The sequence below is a fragment of the Anarhichas minor genome, unplaced genomic scaffold, assembly GCF_050575085.1.
Source record: "Anarhichas minor isolate MPS153535 unplaced genomic scaffold, ASM5057508v1 ptg000030l, whole genome shotgun sequence".
NCBI classification, from domain to species: domain Eukaryota; kingdom Metazoa; phylum Chordata; class Actinopteri; order Perciformes; family Anarhichadidae; genus Anarhichas; species Anarhichas minor.
Window position 1 is genome coordinate 3,809,005 of NW_027466476.1, and position 22,647 is coordinate 3,831,651.

The 22,647-nt window shown below is 42.2% G+C and overlaps 1 protein-coding gene across 1 annotated transcript in view; it reads left to right on the forward strand.

Annotated features, from left to right (window-relative positions):
* Nucleotides 1-22,647, forward strand: part of LOC142964591 (transmembrane protein 132C) — a 91,857-nt gene that overhangs the window by 66,064 nt on the left and 3,146 nt on the right. Inside the window, 4 exon segments of the mRNA XM_076104987.1 lie at nt 10,087-10,230; nt 15,249-15,457; nt 19,888-20,161; nt 22,156-22,347. Of these exon segments, the coding sequence (XP_075961102.1) occupies nt 10,087-10,230; nt 15,249-15,457; nt 19,888-20,161; nt 22,156-22,347 (819 nt within the window).

Sequence of the window (22,647 nt, forward strand, 5' to 3'; positions counted from 1 at the left end):
TATTTTTTTTAGATCTTTTCCTCTATTTTCTCCACCTCTTCTCTATCCCTACATAGTTCTGCTTGCTCCAGACAAACATACATTAATATATTAACAATGTAGATTAATTGCCTCCCTTGTCACCCTCCCCCTCCTTGCGTTGGCATCCTCTGTTTCACTTAAGTGTGAAAGAGCTGTGTTTTTTTGGGTCATCTTGAGATGGGTCTTAACGGCAGTAATTGGATGCCTGAGCAGATTCCTCAGCACAGTAGGAGGCTGGTCCATTATCTTTTACCATCGTGAAGTAATATGCTCCTGTCCAGGCTGCCCTCATCATCATTACCCCTGCTGTGGATGCCTGGTGATGGAGAGGGAGCAGGAGGACAGGGCATACATCATATCTGGACTCATCAGTCTTCCTGTTCCAGCCGAGACACCAAACTGTGCTCACCCACACGAGCATTCGCGGGCATAGAGATGAGGAGAAATGAAAGCAGCCGTTTGTATTCACGTACCGCTCCAATGTATCGTTAAACAATACATCATCACCCTGGCCTTCTCTGGCCACTTCTGCTCTCACATGATGAAGTCATTTATCAAGATCCTCCAATGAATGTTTCATTTTACTCCTCTCGATTCCATTCTCTCTGTTGCAATGCACATCTTCTCTGGCAGACAAGTCAGATCTTGGGAGCCATTTATCAAACACATAGTTAGACATACAGACACAAGCACTTATACGCCAGCTAATCCTGCAGAAATGCCACATGAACGCATGTAGCATCATACAAGCTGTTAATAAACAGAGCATGTACTGTAGACCTTGTTTAAAAGTACCTGATTTCACTCATCTAATAACCTCAGCCACTCGTGCTGAGGTCTCTGTTGCAGGTCTCTGCTGTTTTAGTGGAACAGGATAAAACATAGCTTTTTTTCACACAGAGCATGAATCATATGCTTTACAATAAGGGGCTGATGGATGGACCCTGAGCGAGTAGCCATTAGCATCTATTACAGCTCAGAGGCTGCTGATGAAGTGGTCGCACAAATTGAGGCTGCCGCAATATGCACATGTGACGTATTACATGTAATGCTAATTAGGACAACAGATTGTGATAAATGTTCACTTATTCCAGAACATGATTGAACTTCTTGGCTATTTGTGCCTTGACATTCTCCATGTTCCTTAACCTTTGCCATCGCAGGATATAAAAGGTATTCAGAATGACTGGCACTCATTTTCAATGTGAATGCATGTATGGTGACAAGTGAGAAAGAGAAAGGGTGAACTTCTGTACCTTTTCATCCCACTGCTGCACACTGGGAGTTACTTTCAAAATGAACAGATACACCGAGCTTTAATAGCAAATTCCTCCAATGTCACTCAGGAAGGCGATATACCCCAAACTGCTTTTGTAATTGAAAGTGAGTGGGATGGGTTTGTTACCTTTTAAATCACACACCCACACAACCTCCCGTGTGCGGTATGTGATTAGATGAATACAGCTATTGCTGCAGAAACTGTTTCCTCAAAGCTCGCTCATTATGGTTACACCAGAAAACATCATCAGTCACCTTTAAGAAAGCTAACCATCCCACAATACTCTTGAAAGCAGTGAGGTCAAATCGCTTGTTTACTGTGCCGTTGACATTCTCAGACGATGACCCATAATGCATTATGTGATTCATGCATTTGTGTAAAAGTTGATTTTGCTTTGCCAACAGAAAATGCTGAAGACCTGTACCCTGAACCACTTATATTCTCGTTTCTCTGATTCAATGCCTTCGTCCCCGTCACTGTAGGCCTCTCTGTGCCCCTAATCCCGTCAGGTACGGTGACAATAGTTTGTACAGCAAGACAGAAAATACAGCGATGACGTGAAGGGCGGGATCCAGACTGACAGATCGATCTGCAGTGACAGGGTCTGGACACATCCATATCTCAGATCTCCCCATAATTGTTAACATCCCACTTCACTCTCAGGCCGAGTTCTAGTCGTTCTGACTTTAATCTTGGCCCATTGAGGTTTGAGAGGAATGTGTTTTTTTTTTTGTTTTTTTTTGCGGTAATGGACTCTACAGTGGAGCTGACCTTTGTGTCTGCTGAGAGAGGTCTGTGTCCAGAGGGTAGCTAAGCCGAGCTAAGTCAAGCTAAGCTGCCAGTATGGATCTCGATCAGAGCCGGGTGAAGAAATCAGAACAGAGATCAGGAGGTCATCTCTCACCGGCATGGTTGGCCGTTGGTAAATAACTCTTCATCGATCGGCTCAATGTGATAGATATTGGGCTGAAATCGAGCAGAATGGTGCCGGCAGGGTTGTTTCCTTGCCTTCCAGCCTTCGGGCCCGGACTCAGTGGGCAAACAGCAGGGGCACCAGTGAGACATCACAGTATCGGAGCCAGCTTCAGTCAGAGCACCCGCCAGCTCCCTCCCCTGAGTCCCTGCAGCTCTCTCACTCATCTCTTGGGGAGCACAGAGCTGGTGCCTGACCTCGATTCTTCTTATGGTGCCGAGTCTGAATGTTGTTGAAATTCACCAGGGACGCCCGCTGCTCACTTCTGACCCATTGATCTAGATCAGAGGTCTTCAACAGGGGGTCCGCGGGGGTACTGCAGGGGGTCTGCGAAATTTTTGGTTGATTAGACAATTAAAAAAAAAAGAATAATAATAATATTTTATCTAAACATGAATCTGTCCATTGTTTTAATAGTTCAGTATTGTATGAAAGATAACAGGTATCTTTATGCATGGCAGTAGCACTAATAGGCCATCATTCATTTTTCATTTCCACATTTATGTTTAAAATGAAAACATCAGTTTGAAAAGCTTGTGTGCATGATTATCATGCAATTGACAGACAATGTTGATATTGGCATTGGTATCAGCTGACAAGGTATGTTTATACAATATATATAGTTGGGGGTCCCTGCTCCATCTCTCTCTATCAGTTTGGGGGTCCTTCGCCTGAAAAACGTTGAAGACCCCTGATCTAGATGTATTACAGGTACGGTATTCATGAGAATTGCAGGGGATTCGTCCTATAAAGGTAAAATATCGTACTTCTACGTGCAGCTATGTTTTATTCACAAGCTCATTTTCTCAGCATAAGGGGCAATTCATGGCCACTGTACTCTACAGGGTGTCTCTGTCCCTCCAGGTCTTTTTTGAAAATAAAACGTCCAAGATAGATCCTTAGGTAGAGTCTTTGCATTGTAGAAAATTAATTATACTGTCAGCAATCCAGTCCATAATATAGTTAATATTTGGGGGGGATTTGTCCTGTCAGCATGTTGTCATTGTGACAGTTCCCCACAGTCAAAGATGACCTGTAAATCATATGCACTCATAAATAATTTACAGTTGAGAGCATTTCCATGTGACTAAAACATCAATACTGGGAACTGTCGTGTGAATCCTGACCAAGCAGCTCAGATGAAGAGCAGGGAGTTCTTGAAACGTCATTGGTTGCCCTTCTTTTGAGGTTTCCGAGGGCAACAATACAACATAAATCATTCCACCACAAAGTCAATTGTAAGCTGCTCAACTTTTTCCGGATCAGTGCCAACCATTTTGTCTTCAGATGTTCTCGTTCTCCCATGCTGTTTCACAATCACACTGGCCTGATCAGACATTCAGAAGTCTGAAGGCTTCATTATTTTTATTTTAGTCAGATACGCTTATAGTAAGTCAAGGTATTGAATATTTAAAGCGCATAGTTATACATTTTGATTTTTGGCAGAAAAGGCTCTGCTCTTTAAGGGACTTCCGAGAATGCAAGCAGTAACGAGCATTCTGTGGGAGATTTGATCCCCCCCCCCCCCCCCCCCCCCCCCTTAAAGGAAGAGATCAACATTTTGGGACAAGCAGCTGCTTTCTGGAGACTTGTCATTACTATGACATTATCAGGCAACCAGCTGAAACTCTTGGAAAACACAGCTTTAGCCAAGAAATAGTAAAGCAAATAACTCCCTGTATCAGAAGTGGACATTTTTACACTTTTGTTTTTGTACCAAATAAACCAACGAGATAGAACATTGAGTTAGCTGTAGAGGTGCTGGTAGTATTTTTCTTTTATCTTTGGACAGAGCCATGCAAGCTGTTTTCTCAACAAGAATGCAAATGTTCCTATGATACACACAGTGAACAATACAAAAAGCAGATTAAGATGAGATTATGATGGAGGGAGCCGTGGCAGCAAAAGCAGCACCATTCCGAGGCACCCATGTATTCCGAGGCACCCATTTATTCTGTCCATATGATCCTTCCGTAATCTCCTACAACCCCTCCTTTCAAACTGACACTTTGAGTAGCGGATCCACTATCAAAGCAGCCATCGGGTTAGTCTTCACCCTACCAGCCACAGCCAACAGTAATGAGCAGATCAGATCTCTGATGGGCATGTACCTCAGACAGGGCACTGCCAGTCACTGGAGATGAGCTCTTTGTGTGCCACGTGATGCTGCCACCTTCATCCAGTGAGCCTGGAAGAAGAGAGGAAAAAAGGGGGAAAGGGAACGCTGGAGAGGAAGTGGCTCATTGTCGGAGGAACAAAGAGTGGGAAGAGAAAAGAAGGGAGCAAGAGAGAGACCCTCATTAAAAGGCAGCGTGTTGGCTTCACAACCATCCCACCACTTCAATGCGCTGTCATGCAGTGATGTATCGCTCTGCATGGTGCTACCAAGGCCTTTATTCCCACTCTCCTCCATGTTTCTCGTTTCTAGCCAATTAAACGCCCACTGGAATGGAAGGGAGGAAGTGCCACATTGAGCATTGCACAATGTGGAGAGAGGGGCTGATGAAAGGACATGCCTCTTTTAGTCTGCTTAATAGCTTCAGGACATTGTCTGAGTGGAGTTTAATGTCTACAGCATATCATTCACTACCCCTCCACTCTCATTTCAGTTTCCTTGCACGTACGCATGCCGTTATCGCCAAGGGATGAAAATGTTTATCGGAACTATGAAAATTTCATTTAGAGTAGTCGACTATTGGCATACTTGATGTCCCCTTTTAATGCTTCTGCTCAAGAAATCACATGAAAGATCATAAACAGGAATTCATTGTGGTGGTAAAAGCTCCAAAATTAGATGTGTTGGTTATAGTTTTGTTTTTACTACCCAGACTTGGGATTTTGGGTTTATCAGAATGAGAATCAGAATTGTTTATTGCCAAGTACGTTACACACAGAAGGAATTTGATTATCTGGTGAGCTAGTTGGCTTCCGGACAGCCACGACAACAAGGGGCTGACAGGAATACACACTAAGCATAAACACTGTGTGCACCACCCTCTCTTCTCTCTGCTGCGCCATGAATAATGCAGGCTCTAAAATCCCCAACTCAACACTGTGCTTGACCTGTTCATTTGTTGTCGTATAGCCAGGATGGTGAGACCAGAGTGTGGATGTGTTAGTGCTGGGTAGAAGCAGAGGCTAATAGCAACAGCAGGACAGGCAGCAGCTTCGCTACTTCTCATGCTACCAGTGTCACTCAGGCTGACACCATAAATCTCACTTATTTTCAGATCCAACTGAGACACAGGCAGAAATTACAGCCCAGAACACATTACCAGCCACAGCAGCGTGCTGAATGCTAACAGAGGGAGAGAGAGAGATCCTTGATAAAGCAGACGGGCAGTTCTCCCACAGATTATTGAACAAAATCTGTGAAACTTTGGGGGACAGATTGGCTAGTAAGAAAAGCACAAACAACTGCAACATGTTCTTCTTTTAATCATTTATATGTTAAGTGCTATACAAATTATCATAACTATTCATAATAAATGGAAAAGAGAGAGTGACCAAAAGAAGGATACGTGTCAATAGGGAATGACAGAGAGATGAAGGACAGAAAGATGCGACAAGTAAATGTCTACTCAATGCTCATTTTTACTCCTGCTTCCCATAGTGCCATGTTTCAAGAATACAGGTTTGGGCTCCAACGCAGAAAAGGATGCGGAGGCAGCAGAAACATGAAATAATTCAAAAAAGAACAATTTTTCACAAGCTGAATGTCCGATGGCAGGCAGGAAACCTAATCCACCAGGCCCGACCACAAGAAATAAACTCAAAACACCAGAAGAAGACTATTACCAGGAAAAGAAACAGGTGAAACACAGCATAGTAGCTACGATGAACTGACAATAAAACTGAGGAAACACAGCGTGATTAGACACAAGCCGAAATAGGCTTCTTGTTTCAGGTGTTACTATGAGACGGCTTCTCTTACTTCTACTTGCTTGGCTTCTACTTCAGCCATAGTGAAGGAATGCCAGGGAACCCGAGACCTCGGGCGTCCCGAAAGCTCCAGGTTAACTTTGTGGTGAATGTTATAGTTTGATTATTTGTAAATTAGTTCAGTAATACTGTATACATCACAAAAAGCACAATCTAAACTGGGAATGACAGGGGCCTTTATGTAGCGTCTGCATCATTACATAATCTTGAGAATCCGTCTTGGAGAGGTCCTAAAATGGACCCTAAAAACATGACAAAATGATGGCATTATGGCTCTGGTAAAGACAATGCCTACTGTTCTATTTAGAGAGCATATTGCCCCAAATATTAAAAAACAATATACTTCACCGTACACTTTGATGGTCAGAAGCCACGGTGTTGTGTAAGTGATGTAATCCATTCAAATCCAATTGCGAAATCTGTTGCATTATTATTTGATACAAAGGGAGATTGCTTTATGACAAAAAAAATGAAAAGATGTGTTTAATTTGCAACACATCTGCATCATTTAACTTCTATTCAGGCTGTTTAAATCAAACTTCATGTTGATGAACCTCATCTGAATACAGTATACCGGATGTTAACAAGGATTACTATTATTTGTTATCCTTTTTTCGCTCCTAGAATCAATGCACACAGGACAAAAGAGGACAGAGTAACACCTTTATATCCTGCAGGCAACACACATGAGAAACACAAATTGCTACATGTTGCACCTTTTAATTTTCTAAAAAGAAGGAACATAAAAACAAAGCAGCTACAGAACTAAGGTTTTAATGCATTTTGGTGATATTCCCTTTTTTGATATCTGGCATCTCAAGTAAGAAACTCATTCATTTCTGTCCATAATAAAAACTGTCATCAAGTTTTACCAGTTTCACAAACGTCTTCTTTCACTCTCTACTGTAAGATACTCAGTCGAGTAACGCTGCAGGTCTCCATTCTGTGTTTAATTGCACTGTCTATCTGAGTGTTGGACCATTGATGCATCACTGTGGGATCCCGCTGTGGCTTATTACCATCAAGCCGTGCTCTCTGATGCTCTCAACCTGCTGGGTCATCTCCAGCTGCTGTAATATAACACTAGCCTCCGCTTTCACCAGGTCCCAACCATTTACCCCATCATGTATTATAGATGACCCTCTGGAAATGGAGGAATCCCAGCAGACACAGAATTAATTTACAGCAACACTCGATTTTATTGAATCGAAGTCAGAGGCACAGGGAGAGGGGGGGGGGGGGGGGGGGGGGGGGTTATATTGCTATATAACACTGTCACAGTCTATAAAATTGTAATGAAAAGCCATTTGAAGATTAAGTGTTTTTTGTGCTTCATAGCTATCTCTTGGCTCAACTAATAATCATTTCACTCCAAAGCTGACTGGTCCCAGTAATTGATGCTCACAAACGACCAGGCTCCTTTCAACCAAACTTAATCCTCCTTTTCTCGCTCACAAACACAAGGGGAAGTGTTTAGAAATAGAGTTAAGAGGGCACTGTACAAATCTTGTGTTCGTCCCTGGTGACAATGGGATACCCATGAATGTGCTTCCTGGAAGTCGAGCATTGTAGATTGGTCCTGTCTGCGCTTGTCAGCTTTAACAATATTACTCTAAACAAATGTGACATTTGATTCGGCAGTCATCACTCCTGAGTAAGATTTCAGTGTTAAAAGAAAAATAATAGTAGCTTCCTCAATAGAAGAGCACTGACATGTCTTCAGTGCTGGCAAAGCTTCAATATAGTGCCAAGAAAAGGTGTCTTGGGGTTCCTTTCCATTGAAATTAAAGTAGGGCTTTTGTCTAAGACCATCCCAGTAGCAGAATGAAAACATGGTACAATGAGGGGTCTTTGTCATGCTGTGCACTTAGCTTAAGAAAGTCATTTCAGTTCCCCAATGGCAAAAAAGCCATGTTCGTTGTACAAGTATTGAGACGTACACTTTGACCTCCAATGCAGCTATTTCCTGAGCTACCCAGGGGTCCATATTAATCTGTCTAATTGAAGAGCCATTTCTCCAATCCAACGTGGCTTTGGAGAGAAAAAGTTACCTCAAACTCATCGTAGTTGGCCCCAATTATCTTCTGTGACAATAGTGGTGTGTGTGAGAGACTGTGTGCATGTGTAACGAAAGGTTAAGATGTATGTTCATAGTGATGAAGCAGTGCCATCAAACTTAAAGAACCAAGGCTGTCTAGACCGCTGAGGTACCTCTAAATACAGCCCAGTGGTAAATTGCAGCCTTAGTTACACAGAGCCGATGGCCGATTGGCCAGTAAGTACAAATTTACCCAGGACTGAATAACTAAATATTTAATCAAAATATGAAAATTATTATTATTATAATTTCTATGCGGAAGAGTACTGCAGTCAAGTTTTGATTTTATAGTGGAAATTATGCGATTTGGTGTGGTTACCTTTATAGCACATATATGTAAAGTAAATTAATGTACTTTTGTAAAATGGTGTAAAATGGTTAAAATAGTGGTTAAAATAAGGGTATTTTATGGACAAGAAAGCTGACAGAACACAGTTTGCTGAATTTTATTTTTGCATTCTGTGAAGATTATCCAAATGCAGAGCTCAGTATGTGAATTTTCCCCCCAGTAAACTCGAGGCATTACAAACTTCTGTTACGCAGTTTGCCAGGGAGCCTGAAAACTTTAAACCCTTTAATCTCAACTTCACTTTGTAGGGCAGTATTGTTCTTGCATTCTATCCACATATGTTTCCTGGTACCACTTGTGTTTTCTGTGTTTACTGCACTTTACATTCCTGTCAGAAAGGCCCCTTATCAATAAAATGTTACACTGGTCATTTATTTATGAGGCTGATTCTATGATGTCCTTTTCAGTCTGTCCAATCTCCCCGTGGTCTGGGAGATAAATGCTTTAGGGGGCAGAGGGTTTGTTGGAACTGTTTAGTTTTCACATTGAGAATAGAGGCCAGGCATATGACTGAAGGAAGAAATGAAATTCACTATGCATTCCAAACAAGGCAGTGTTTGAGACGTCTCCTGGGCAATTATACATGCACAAGAGGAGGGCAATCACAACCACCACAGTTACTGCAAAGAGTGCCTTCAAATTGCTGTGGATCCAGGACACTATGAATAACAGCCGGATCGACCATTGAAACAGAAACACTCAGTGCCTTCATGTCACTGCATCACTATCGGTGACTGAGCAGAGAAGTGAATGACTCATAGAAAAATGTTGATGTAATGGAGCACGAATAATTTCCCCGCGTGAAATATAATTCTTCAAGCGTTTCATTTGTCTCCTGTTGATAATCAAGTAAAATCAAAATGTTATCTGCCGATCAGTAATTTTTGTGACCAGCCAAGCACAATGTTATGCTGATTACTTTAATCAATTAGCTGGCTGAAGAGCGTGGCAGTGAGGACAACGTTTAGTATTCAGTTTGACAGTTGCAATGACAATAATTAGAGAACCCAGAAATTGTTATGGTTCATTTCACATTCTGGCAACTCAGCTTAGAAACTCCAAAGTAACTATTCAAAAATCGATCAACACAAAATGCTGCATGTTTGAACAAAGGTGCTCAGTAGACCTGGTCCAGCTGAATTTAAATAACGAAAATAACAAAAACATGTACTTTTAGCGGCTGTAACACCGTCCACCCAGCAGTGGCTCTGATTATACAACAGTTTACCCGATAATCACTAATTGAGCGCTGATTGTGCAAAACCTCCTTAGGTCATTTTCAATACTACTTGTTACTTGCACTATTTCTGTTGTTTTCTGAGTTTGTAATCCCTGAGGGTCTGTTATTGGATGGAGGTGGATTAGAGACCTGCCAGGCCTTCGACCGTTGCTGTGCTGATCTCTCTGCCTCTTTCTGTCTCTAGGACTCTGAGATTTTGAACACCGCCGTGCTGACTGGGAAGACAGTGGCTGTCCCTGTAAAAGTGGTGACCATTGGAATAGACACCTCTGTCACAGATGTCTCCGATGCAGTCAAGTGTCGTACTACAGACGAAGATGTGGTCAAGGTCAGTAAGATGAATTGCTGAAGAAACGAGCCTTTCCATCCACCTGTTTATGCACATTTTCAATTTGAGCTAATCTCAGGAAAACCAGAAGAAAGACTGAGCTGAAATGGGTGTATTTAATGACTGACACAATGCAGGTATTGTTTGACAGACACTGCATTAGAGTTTATGTGAAAGCAATACTGAGAATATAAAAAATGCGACAGATGAGAAGATTTTCTATGTTTAGCACATCTATATAAATCCTCCAGAAAGGATAAACAAACACCAGCAAACAACATGAAAGTGTGTGTTTGATATGCAGTGACTGCTGACAGGTTGCTCAAATGTTCTTTTATTTTTAGAGCCCCTTTCAAACCTGGGGCACAAGGCACAACAGAGCAGAAAGTCCCTTACAGTGCTATAAAGTTGAGCCCTGGCATCAGTGTTGCGCTCCAACAGAATTCCAATGACGCGTTAATAATCTGTAGAAAGACTCAATAAAAACCAGAGAAATAAATCACATCTGTCTGTGTTCTGTTTCCAATTATAAGTGGCTGAGATGTTGCTCAGGATCTAGAAACAGCACCCTGCTGTGGTGCCAAGGGCTCCTTCCAATTGTGTTTGAATCTGTCCAGATTAGAATGGACAGGATGCAGCAAATCAAACAGAAGTTATGAACACCAAAGAGAACAACAATGAAACAAAATCATAAGTAGAGGACGATCTTTCGCCACAACGATCCACTTTATCATGTCTGATGCGTGAGTTAGGGATGGTTAAGTGAGTTCCAGAGGGAAATTAAATTGTAGTCAAAGGAGTTTTGAAACAAATGGCCACAGCTCTGCTGCTGACATCTCTTGGCCAGAGCATTCGTCCTGCTCACTGGCGCTCACTCAGGGAAGTTCTTCTCATCATGCGATGTTGTATGTAAACATGACTAATTTATCCAATTAGTGAGAAGAATTAGTGAGAAGTAAACAGAGCGACATTAAACCGGAATAATGAATCACTGTGCACAACAAATGATGCTTCTACTCACTTGTGATCTTATAATTGCAGTGAATTTTAAATAAATACCTCAGGTCATAGGCTTTTTCTTTAAACCTCTTTGGAGATTTGTCTTCTTTAAACAAATTAATGTTTGACATGTAGGCTGAAATAAGGCTCTGACTCCATTCTTTTTACATGCACATGTTGCACTTTCTGGATTTGTAGTTGCATATTGCCTTAAAAGATGACAATGCGTCAATATGTCTATATGTTATTAGAGTTTTAAATGTACCATTTTGTCTGTCGGTTTCTTAGATATAAAGGTCCAAATATCATGCTTTTCGGGCATAAAGCATGATATTTTCTATAGAAAATATTATTTCAATTGGTCACACACACACACACACACACACACACAAAGAATATTGAAACAGCAAAATCAACAGCACAAACACGTTCCACAGATAAATCATGTGTTAATGAATTTCCAGAGCAAAGCTTCTGTCTCCTTGTTAGCCATGAACGTTACTTCCTCAAGGTCATGCTATGGGCTCTTCTAACCACTGCTTCCACGGAGCAGGGCTTTTACAATATGTACAGACCTTCCCGTTGCATCGAAGTGAGCGCTGTAGCTTACTCAGAGGAGTCTGAGCTGCTTAATTGCTTCTGTCAAGCCAACTGTGTGTACAAACCAGAGACAGGCTCACCCCACCTTCATGCTCCGTACTCCCATCGCTCATATCTGCCGTGGATTGTATCCGTCTGGTGAGTTGTTAATTTCCTGGGCTAGATCCAGAGACAGCCTTAATGCCCTCTGTAAGTATTCTCCCGTTAGCTGCCTAATGCGTCTGATTAATGCGGCAGTGGATCTTCCTGGACGTTTATGATACTTTGTGAATCAGAATGAAGGAGAGTTTGTAATTCACAGAGACAGTCCCACCCTCCGTCTGCCACAACATGTATATGAGGGGTTAAAGGCGCCGCTGATTAATTCAGGGGGTCTTTTTTATGTTAAAATATTGAATTGGAGCTATGTCGGCCAATGAGACAGCACAGCGGGAAGGTGTAAGTCTGTCAGTGTAATGTGTTAGGATGGCTGCATGTCAGCTGCCATGTTTGCCATAATTGTTTCCACTTAGTATGTTTGGGAGTAGATCAAAGAAATGCCAGCAGGCAGTTCATTTGCCTGTCATGGGACATTCTGTAGCAAACCTCAATGCTAATAAATCCCACACTCATTACACGTTCTTTTCCTAATACAAATAAGGGTAAACTGACTTCTTGCAGCTTTTTTCTGAATGTGGCAAGAAAAATAAGACAGGTAGGCGTAAACATATTTGCCAGCAAAATCCTTATTATTGATCATCCATATCACTGTTCAATTTGGTCAATGAGCCTTACATGAAGCCCAGTCAGGTGTCGTCTAGCCTGCAAGCTAACGCTTGTGCGGCCCAAACTTGTGGGAGAAGTCGCAGACGAAACGGGCCGTTAAAGGCACTTCAGTATCAGCCGACTGAGAGCAGCGAGAGAGAAAGAGACGAACAATGAGGGCTGATAAGGAGCAGCGACTCCTCTGACATCTTAATCAGATCAAACACACTCTCACACTGGAAGCTCTGACGGAGCCCGATCTGATCCATGACTGACTGTAGCCAGGGAGGGCCTCCGCCATAGAGATGTTTAACAGCTTAATCACAGTCCGTGTTACTTTGCAGTGTCGTGCTGCATTAGTGCATGAGCAAGGTACTACTACTGTACATGTGCTCTGTACTATTTATTGGCTGTAATACCAGAGCAACTATCCACTGATCCTTCAGTCCTTAGCAGAAGTTCTCTCATGGTTGGCTGTAGCCTTGAAGGATGCCCTGCAGCGTGCTTTTAGCTTTCTCACAGGGGTTTCTAGGGATTCTTGTCTGGTGGGCAACCTTTTTGTACCATTTAAAAATGGTTACTGTCGATTTTTTTTTTTTTAAGTTGAACTGAAATTGCATTTTTGCTAAGAAATGAGTATAAATGTCATTTAGGTTTTATTGGTTTTTCTCCTGTGATAGCAGTAGTGTTCTGCATAGGACGTGAATTGTTGGTCCCGAGTGATAATGTGCTTTTACTGGTTATTTGATAGGTGCATTATATTTGCCGGCAGGCACTAGAAATAGTTCATTATATCACTCCAGCAGCCACAGTTAGCTGTTAAGTCCCATCTTTGATATGAGTGCTCCAAAAAGCCATACCCTCCCAAATGTTGCATGCCATAAAGGTCACAAATGTTCTATATCACTAACGGTATGCTACATAACCAACACTATGTGGGCTGGTTCAAAGGCAGGAAATAAAAAGATATCTCTCAGTAACACTGGCCCTCAGATTTCAGTCAACCTCTGGGAAAACAACAGCAAAACTGGCGGCTTATAAAAACATAGTTGTGGGTTCTTTAGCCTGTTGGTAGTTCATCCCGCCACACAGCAGCCTTTAGGCATTTTTCTGTTGCTTGCTAGCAGACGAAAGTGACAGGCGCCTTCACACAATACAAAGTCAATGGAGAGCAATGAATTGTTATACAATCCGGTGTGGGCGGGACTTAATTGCACTGTCGTCGTGCTTTTTCTACAAATATGTGCAAAATGGTTTTATTTTATCCTCCATTCCAAAGGGACATACATGTGCATTATAGCTGCAGTATTATAGTACATATTTCCTTACACAAATTAGAAATTTCAGTTTGACTTTAAAATTGAATTGCTTTTCAAATGATAATTGGCAACTTGATTCATTGTAGGATTGCAGAAAGATCTTTTATTTTACACTCATATTGAGTAGTTGGGAGAATGAATGAATTCCTTCAGGAAATTATGTTTGTATCTTTTTCCCTAGCAGTATGCACACTTACAAAAAAGAGTTCAATATGTTGCACTATTCAAATGTCCATATACAGTAGACACTTGCATCACATTAATTTATTTACATTGAACGGAATCAACTTGAATGTGTTTGATGACTGTTTTGATTACACACGGCGCAGAATGTAAAATCAATGCACTCAATCTCCACCAACCAGACAAACTTTAGTTTCCACAAAAAGTATTGTGCTGGCTTCACTCTACAGGTGATGTGAAGTGGAGGGAGCTCACACAAACAATCTGTCACACACAAAGTGTTCTTCCTGGTCACAGAGGATATTCTGCCGCGGCTTCATGATTAATGGCTGTTTATGGTTTTATCTCGCTGTGGAGAAATAACTTGGGAATAGAGAAAAAAAAAGATATTTCCCCAGACCATCTGGTTCCAGCCTTGGTACTCCCCTATATGATGGGATCAATAGGATTGACAAAGTGCCCAGAAAAGAACAAGGTATCTCTGCTAAAGACATACTGTGTCTTCTGAATATCTGTGTTGAGATCCTCTTTGGCTTTTGTGTATTTGCATATCTTTTGTGTTTGTTTTGCCTGCATGGCCATATAATAAGGCTTTTAAAGAGATGGAGAAAGAGGAGATTCTGGACATTAATCAAACGCTGACACAAGTAACAAAAGACACATTTCGGGGGGGGGGGGGGGGGGGGGGCTTCAAAGAGAGTGAGCAGCACAAGGCAACAAGGAGTTGTGTCTTTCTATAGCACAAATTTGGCCCGCTCACTCCTTTTACAAAGCAATTTTATGAAACAGATGGCTTTGAGTTTGGTTATTTTATCAAGAGACAACTGCTCTCTTTTTACTTGTTTCCATCTGTTGGTTCCTCTTTTAGCTGTAGGCAGAAATATAATAGAAAAGCAGACCACGACCTGTTTTCCCTTAGGTTCAAAGATGCCCTCGCTGCCCCCCCCCCTTATTTCCCTGAGTGTGGCGCACATACAGGACCTTTCATCTTGTTCAAAGTAGTTACAAGAATACTGCATCAGTGAGGAGTGTAAACCTTATAATCAACTTGGAGAGCCCATGCTACAGTGTACCCGGTGCTGTATATTGCACTGTGTAATTCAATGTGTAGTCATCTATGTGCAACTGTCAGAAGAGCTCAACTTCTTAATCCTTCCCTCTCCTCTCACGCAGGTGTCAGACAGGTGCGACTATATTTTCGTGAATGGCAAGGAGATGAAGGGCAAGGTGAAGATGATGGTGAACTTCACCTACGGATACCTGAGTGCTCAACTGGAGCTCAACGTGTGGATCCCTCGACTCCCTCTCCAGATTGAGGTTTCAGACACGGAGCTGAGCCAGATCAAAGGGTGGAGGGTACCCATCATGGCCACCAGTCAGAGGTACAGTGCTGCATGCTTCGGTCAGTTACAGAGCAATGTGTCTCTCATTCAACACACGTTTTTAATCTACATTGTTCCCCTTTTACAGACTCAATGATGAAATAGTAGCTTATTCACTATTTCTCTGGATTTGTCAGGATCAGATTAAACCAGAGAAATAGATATAATTGCAAGGTTCTGCCAGGTATGTTTGGCTAATTGGAGGCACTGTAAGTTGACTCAGTCTTTACTTTACATTTACATGTTTTTTTCTTTTTGCAAGGGCTCACTTTTTCTCACTTCAATATTTTTGTGTGATCATCTGTGCAAAGTGTAACTCAGGCACAATTTCCAATTATCGAATGAAACAGCATCAAGGTTATGGCACAAATTTTTATTTGAAGGGATCCAAATTTGATTATTAGTGGGGGTTGTATTCATTCTTTACCAATAGCGCTTCTAGATTTTCTTGTTGGCATCACAGAAATGCTCACGATCAGAGCCCTTTGTCCTCCTTCGCAGCAGCACTAGCTTCCTTCAAGAGGGTAACGAATGGCCTTTAATCCAGGTGATGTATTTGATTTCAATCACGGCAGCCTTAGATAAGATAATGATGAGACGTTTGACTGAACACCACTCCGCTTGTCTCTTCCTGACTTCACTCCTGCTGACAGTTCTTGGCTGATAACAAAATGGCTGACCTGTGCAATACAGCTTGTCATTACGACCGGCATAAGGTGGCCTGCCATTTTGCCTCTCAGTCGTCAGTAAAAAAAGGACATTATTAGAGCTGCCTTGAGGTCAGACCTCTCCCTCGGGTGCCTCATCACTAGCAGCACCTCTGCCAACACCGCTGTGCAGTGTATCTCTGCAACTGTTGAAATCCATCAATTGATGGAGCAGCTATCAGCTTACCTGCAGTAATTACCTCTGGAAAAGTGTTGGTCTTGGGTTTGGGAGTCATCCCACGCACCAGTGTGCCTGCTCTAATTATCTCTGCTCTCCTCTTATTTCGAGTGACAGAGGTACAGCATTCGACTAATGCCACGGCTTGTCGAGGATGTTGCTTTCCCAGCTGTGTGCTGGTACGCCTTTATCAGCATGGACAGCCGAGTTGCGTTGTCATTCTCACTGCTGTTGGGCAGCAGAGAGCTTTGTTTCTCCCTGTCTTCCACCCGTCTTTGTTTATCAGGGGATAGCAGGCGCGACCTTGCAAAGTAGCATTATGTCTGTTGGTGAGAATGGGCACTGCTCCACTGTCCATAAGCCCACGAGGAACTGAGCCACAGAGCGACAATAGCAAGTGGCGGGACCTTCCTTTATCGGCCAGGCTGGCATGTCGGGGGCCACATTGGGTTGAGCGAGAGAAATGAGGGAATAGAGACATCAGGCCTGCAAGTTGGATAGTCGCAAAAAGTACTCTTCACACAGTTTTTGACTGGCGCTGCCTGTATGGCTCACCTCTTCCCTCCCTAAGCCCTGTCAAAACAGGGACAAGATAAGCCTTCGCAGACAGCAAACCTAAGTGTAGGCGTAGCACTCAGGCATGCACTACTCCTTTTACACATCTCTCAAGAAGTGTATATTGTGATTCCTTTTCCCCCTTGTTGTATTGTGTTAATAAAAATATCTTGCAGTTACCTTTTGTTTTACACAGAGTTGGCGTAAACTGTGTACTGAGTGCTTTCTCTCTACTGTAAAACAAGGTTGTACTTGAATCCCCTACAATATTCAAATAATAGAAAAACAATCAAGCATCAGATGGAGCTGCATGGATCTGTAAATATCAGCAGCTCTGCCTTTTTTCTGTCCAAATGACCTTCGTCATGTCGTAGCAAGAAATAATATGCAGCGAAATGCCAAAACAAATACGGCACACGATCCACGGGGCACAACATAAATAAGCATGACACACACACATTAATATGCAGCATCTCCTCTGAAGTCACAACTGGGCTCGAAAGTGACTGAAGCGGAAAGAAAGATTGCTTTGTGAAGCAGGTTGTTCTCGGCACTGAGTGTGATTTGTTTATTAGATTAACCTTAGATTAGATTTTGAGGTGGCTGCACAAGCACTGGCATATCAGATTTATACCGGAGCTAAAACGATCCGACTTCACTATCAGCTTGTTTGCTCCTGAAACCATTACACCCTCCTCATAAATACACTGTTCAAACGCTGATTCAGTCAATATGTCGCTACAGACTCCTGTAACATCAGTGCCGTTTGTCAACTCATCGTCTGTGAATGTCAAATAACAAATTCTGTTTACGCTGAAAACGCTCACAATTCTGATTCAAAAGGGTTTAACTAAAGCAGTCAGCGGTGAGAAACTTTCAATTACTGCCATTGGAATAATTGGAAGGTGGTGACTGAAATCATTGGCAGATGGTTTTCTCCTCTGCATCTAATATGTAAATGAGTGGATAGTCAGTCGTGAACAGGAATCTGTTAAAGGAGAAGATAAATTGTATAAGAGAAAAATGCGACATAAAATGAATGTCACAAAATCACAATCCCTGCTATTCAGTTGCAATCTGAGGTGGTGCTACATTTCATGCAGAAGGTAGTTCTTTTGTTTGTGTAACTACAACTATTATTGACCAGAAGGACTCAAATAACCCCGTCCTCGCCTGGAAATTGAATGCAGTGTTCCACTTTTGTGTGGAAAGTGACATAAAAATCATAAGCGGAGGAGTTAGCGTTCATGAATATGCATTAAATGTGTCAAGCTTAGGCACAACGGATCTGCTATGTTAATCTCGTGTTACAGGCGTTTCTAAAACAGTGCCAAAAATGAAACTTTTTAAAAACACTGTTCGCAGACATGTTCAGTGCTATGCAAAGGACAAACAGATCAACAGACATGCATCCTGCTCTGGTATAGTGATACGACTGATGACACCAGGCTGATACACCACTCATTTCCACTTTGTGTTGTCTTCGAAAAAACTACTAAGAATTTGACTGTGTCCTTATTTAAGAGTTCAACTTTTGTTTTATTTTATTTTAGACTATTGCTCATTCAGTCATGTATATTGGATGTTACAGATAAATATCATATGACGTTTTCAGGGCCTCTAACACACCAACATCAAACAAATAGTGAAATAATCGTTTGTTTTGTTTTTGTATTTTGTATTTGAGCACGACAGACACTTATAAATGTGTCCAAACACATGTACCAGTTGTTCTTGTTGAATCCTGAATCCAAATGTTTTCTTTTAGTGATCCCACAATATCCAGAGTCATTTCCTCTGTGAATGGCTGTCATTCAGTTGCATGTGAAATCGTTTTTTTAAGCCCTTAACTCCAAATCTCACTGGCTTTTCTCTGGAGCGTGCAGCTAACATCTTTATTCCCTCGGCTTCACGTGCAGTCCGATTTCTCAGGGGATTCAAACAAGAAAGAGACAAGCAGAGCGGATAATCGCAAGAAAAACTGTTTAAGAGATTAAGTTATTTTCTCCTCCACTTTATCATGACGGACCTTTGGTGTGTTTGTGTGTGTGAGAGAGAAAGAAGACGGGTGCGTCTATATGCAGAATATGGTTCGCAGTTTTGTTGACAAAGCACTTTTCCTGTTTGAAAGTGTCCCAACTGTGCCCCAGTGTAAGAGTGAAGAGCTGGAGCAGCATTTATTCTCCCAGATCAACCGTTCAAACATTGCTTTCTCAACATCTTAGTGTGCTTCATCTGTTGTTTGCTCAAGCAAAATAAAAAAAAACAGTTATGGGCAAAATCTAATGATATTGCAGCTGTATTGTAACCATTTAAACCATCAAACCCAGTTTGTCACACTTAAAGCAATTTTCCTGGTGAGAAAGAGCTGAGCCCTGTTGGCTGATTTGTTGCCTGAAGTAATAAAATTTGATTTCCTGGCAACAGAGCAATGAGGAAGGCTATTAAGTTAGCAGTAAAGAGGTGTGTGCACATTCACAACCCAGACCAGGTACTACGAAACAGTGAAGGAGAGACTCAGAGGGAAAAATGATCCTCCCTTAGTGGCTTAATCAACAACATTGCATCGTTACTTCATCTTCGTCGGGTAAACATTCCTGTGTTGGTTACACTGCTCTGTGTGTGTGAATGTTTGACAGAGATCAGTTTAAGTTCAATGCTGCTGAAAATACTACGGAACACACATCAATGCAGAAATGACATGCAAATGTATTGCAGGTATAATGTTTCCATGTTTAGCATGTTAGCATACTGAATTTTACAGAAAAGTACAGATGAGTCATTAGTTCTGCAGGTATTCGGTCATAAAACATATTTGGATTCATCCTTTGGGGACCATACATGGATGTACCAAATTTCATGGCAATCCATCTGATAAGTACTGAAGTTTCAGTCCGGACCAATGTATTGGACCGACCAACATTGCTATCCATAAAGAAAAGTTCCTCCCAGTTTGCACATCAGGTTTTTATTCTTTTTTTTATTGCAAGGTCCACACGGGACAGCGAGGATGAGGATGACGAAGACAGACGAGGGCGAAGCTGCACCCTGCAGTACCAACATGCCATGGTCAGAGTCCTAACCCATTTTGTAGCTGAGTCAGCTGATCCTCGAGGCCAAACCAGCTTCATGCTGGGCACTGATTGGCAGGTGGACATCACAGAGCTGGTGTGGGACTTCCTGAAAGTAGAGGACCCGCAGATTGCAAAGCTACAGGACAGGAGGATACTGGTGGGACTGGACATGGGGATGACAACAATCCAGGTGGGCTATGTTTTAGCTTGAAAGGATTTCGTGTAATTGTTAGATAACAATTCCAGTTTATCCTGTTGCTTGAATTAAGTTGATATGACAGTCAATCAGAGAGTTTGTTAACAAATCCTCAGGTCAGCCAAAATGTATTATTACTACCTAAAAGCTACATGCAAACCATCTGTCGTAGCATACATATCAACTTCCTGGTTTAACTTTTAACCTACTGTACTCTCCATAGTTGTTCATGCACACTTTGGTGAGTTTAAAATATTGTGCTAATTAATAGAAACGATGGCAACACTATGGTAATAAGACCAAATTGTAATAAACCTGAAGAGCAGTGTTTTTTAAATAGACAGGCCTAAATAAAAAGATCAAGGTTGGTGACCTTCGTCTCATGCTTGTGGCATTGCTAATAATAGAGGGAGCACTAGCAATTGTAATGTTCCACTTGTGCCAGTACTTCCCAAAATTAAAACCATATTCCCCATGAACCCTGTTGCTTCCTGTCTCAAAGAAGGTCTAGCCACTTGTCCTCCTTCTGCTTCTTTCCTCCCAAAATCTGATGATGTAAACTGCATTGCAGAGGGCACTGGAGGCTGTCAATGATCTTGGCAGAGGTCTGATTTAGTAATTACAGAATACAATGCCTAAACTATTTGAATAGCTCAAAACTAATATGATAATAATGTTATGACTGTAAAAGTATCACCAAATTGCACATTCAAATTATGTTAAAAAAAGCACCACGTGTATTTAGGTGCTGTCAGCACAAATGCACGTTAGAATACAATGTAGGACTATGTACATATGGTTTATTCCAGGGACAATAACAGCCGCCACTGTCGCTGCTGTGGTCTGACTAGTACGTCCTTTTGTCTAGTGCAGACAGGTGCTTACTGGTGTGTCACAGCCTGTCGGCCTACAGCGGGCTCTCAGCAGTGAGTGGGTCCTCCCCCTCGGCCCTTTGGTCTGGCATGCTCTTCAGGCCAACTGGATGATTATCAGCCTCCTAATGGCATCTCTGTGAGTGGCCTCTGCTCCCTGGCGCCGAGGACTCATCTGTCTATCTATGTGCAGACGTGTCTCCACCTTCGCAAAAACATCCACGCACTAACAAAACAAGCACGGACCGGAAAACACGATGAGCGCGAAGGTCTGACAGCTGGGACTACCTGTGCCACTCGTCACACAGACTGATGCAGGGGCAGACGTTCACAAAGACGTGCATGCGGAGACAGTCACACATGGCATTCATCATAACTTCTTCCTGTTTCCGAATTGGGGTTAAAGTGTGCCTTTCCTCTGGATTACCAGTATTAATCAAAGGGAATGTATTCTCACCTGCAGGAGGTATTGGGGCTGGATGGCAGCCAAGTCCAGTTGTTTGATCTACACAGCCTGAGTAAAGAGATAAAATATAAAAAAAAGTAGGTTTTGCATATTGCGCAGGGGCTTGTGAGCTTTTTATGTTAGATGAAACACTTGGAAAGACATATTCTTAAATCACCTGTAACTCGTGGTAATCCGCTTTTTTTTTCATGTCTGTGACATCTTCACTGCTAAGTGCTTATTGATGGGATGTTTTTGCATTCCACCTGCCAGGAATGCCTTGTCAGTCAAGCGATGTGACCAGTGTTGAGTTACTTCTGCTTGAAGTTTTTGTTGATGAAGTTTCTCTAAGTAGTGCTCTTTTTTTTGTGTTCGGCTACAGTTGCTGTCGCTGCTGATTTCTCCTGGGAAACATCTCCTCAGCCCTGGGTGTTTAGAGCAGGAAATGAAAAAGCTTTCATGAACATACAATAGGTTGATTCAATATTGTAGAGTAGCACAGCTGTAATTGATCTTACCAAAATGTCACGGGTTATTGCAATCACGTATTTGAGGGAAATGTTGTGGAACAAAAGCTAATTCTTCATCTTTTCCTTTTAAAATTCCTTTAATGTCACAGTTGTAATCATTTTCTGCCTCTTTTCTTTCTCTACCGTCTTCGCACCTCCTAGGTGTTGTCTCCTTTGTCAGACTCCATCCTGGCAGAGAAGACCATCACCGTGGTGGATGACAAAGTGACCATCACAGAGCTGGGGGTCCAGCTGGTGACGGGCCTCTCTATGAGCCTTCAGCTCAGTCCTGGAAGCAACAGAGCCATCCTGGCCACCACGACCACGCAGGAGATTCTGCAGAGCCCCAAACAGGTCAGGATACAGTAATACAGGTCACTGATTGTGAGGCTGAACCTAAATGCGGATGCTGGACAGGCTGGTAGGTGAAAAACAAGTCTCTTTATTAATAGTAAGGTGAAATGGAGGCTGGCTGAAGTGAGAGAAAGGGGATCCAGGGGAGAAAGCTTGGCAGAGGGAATTCAGAGCAGAGCTTCAACTATTAGTTGATTAATCAGTAATCCATCGAGATGCAGCTATCTTGGTGATGGATTTAGTCATAATTCAAGCTGTCAATGTGACGATCTACTGCTTTTCTTTGTCATATCTGATAGT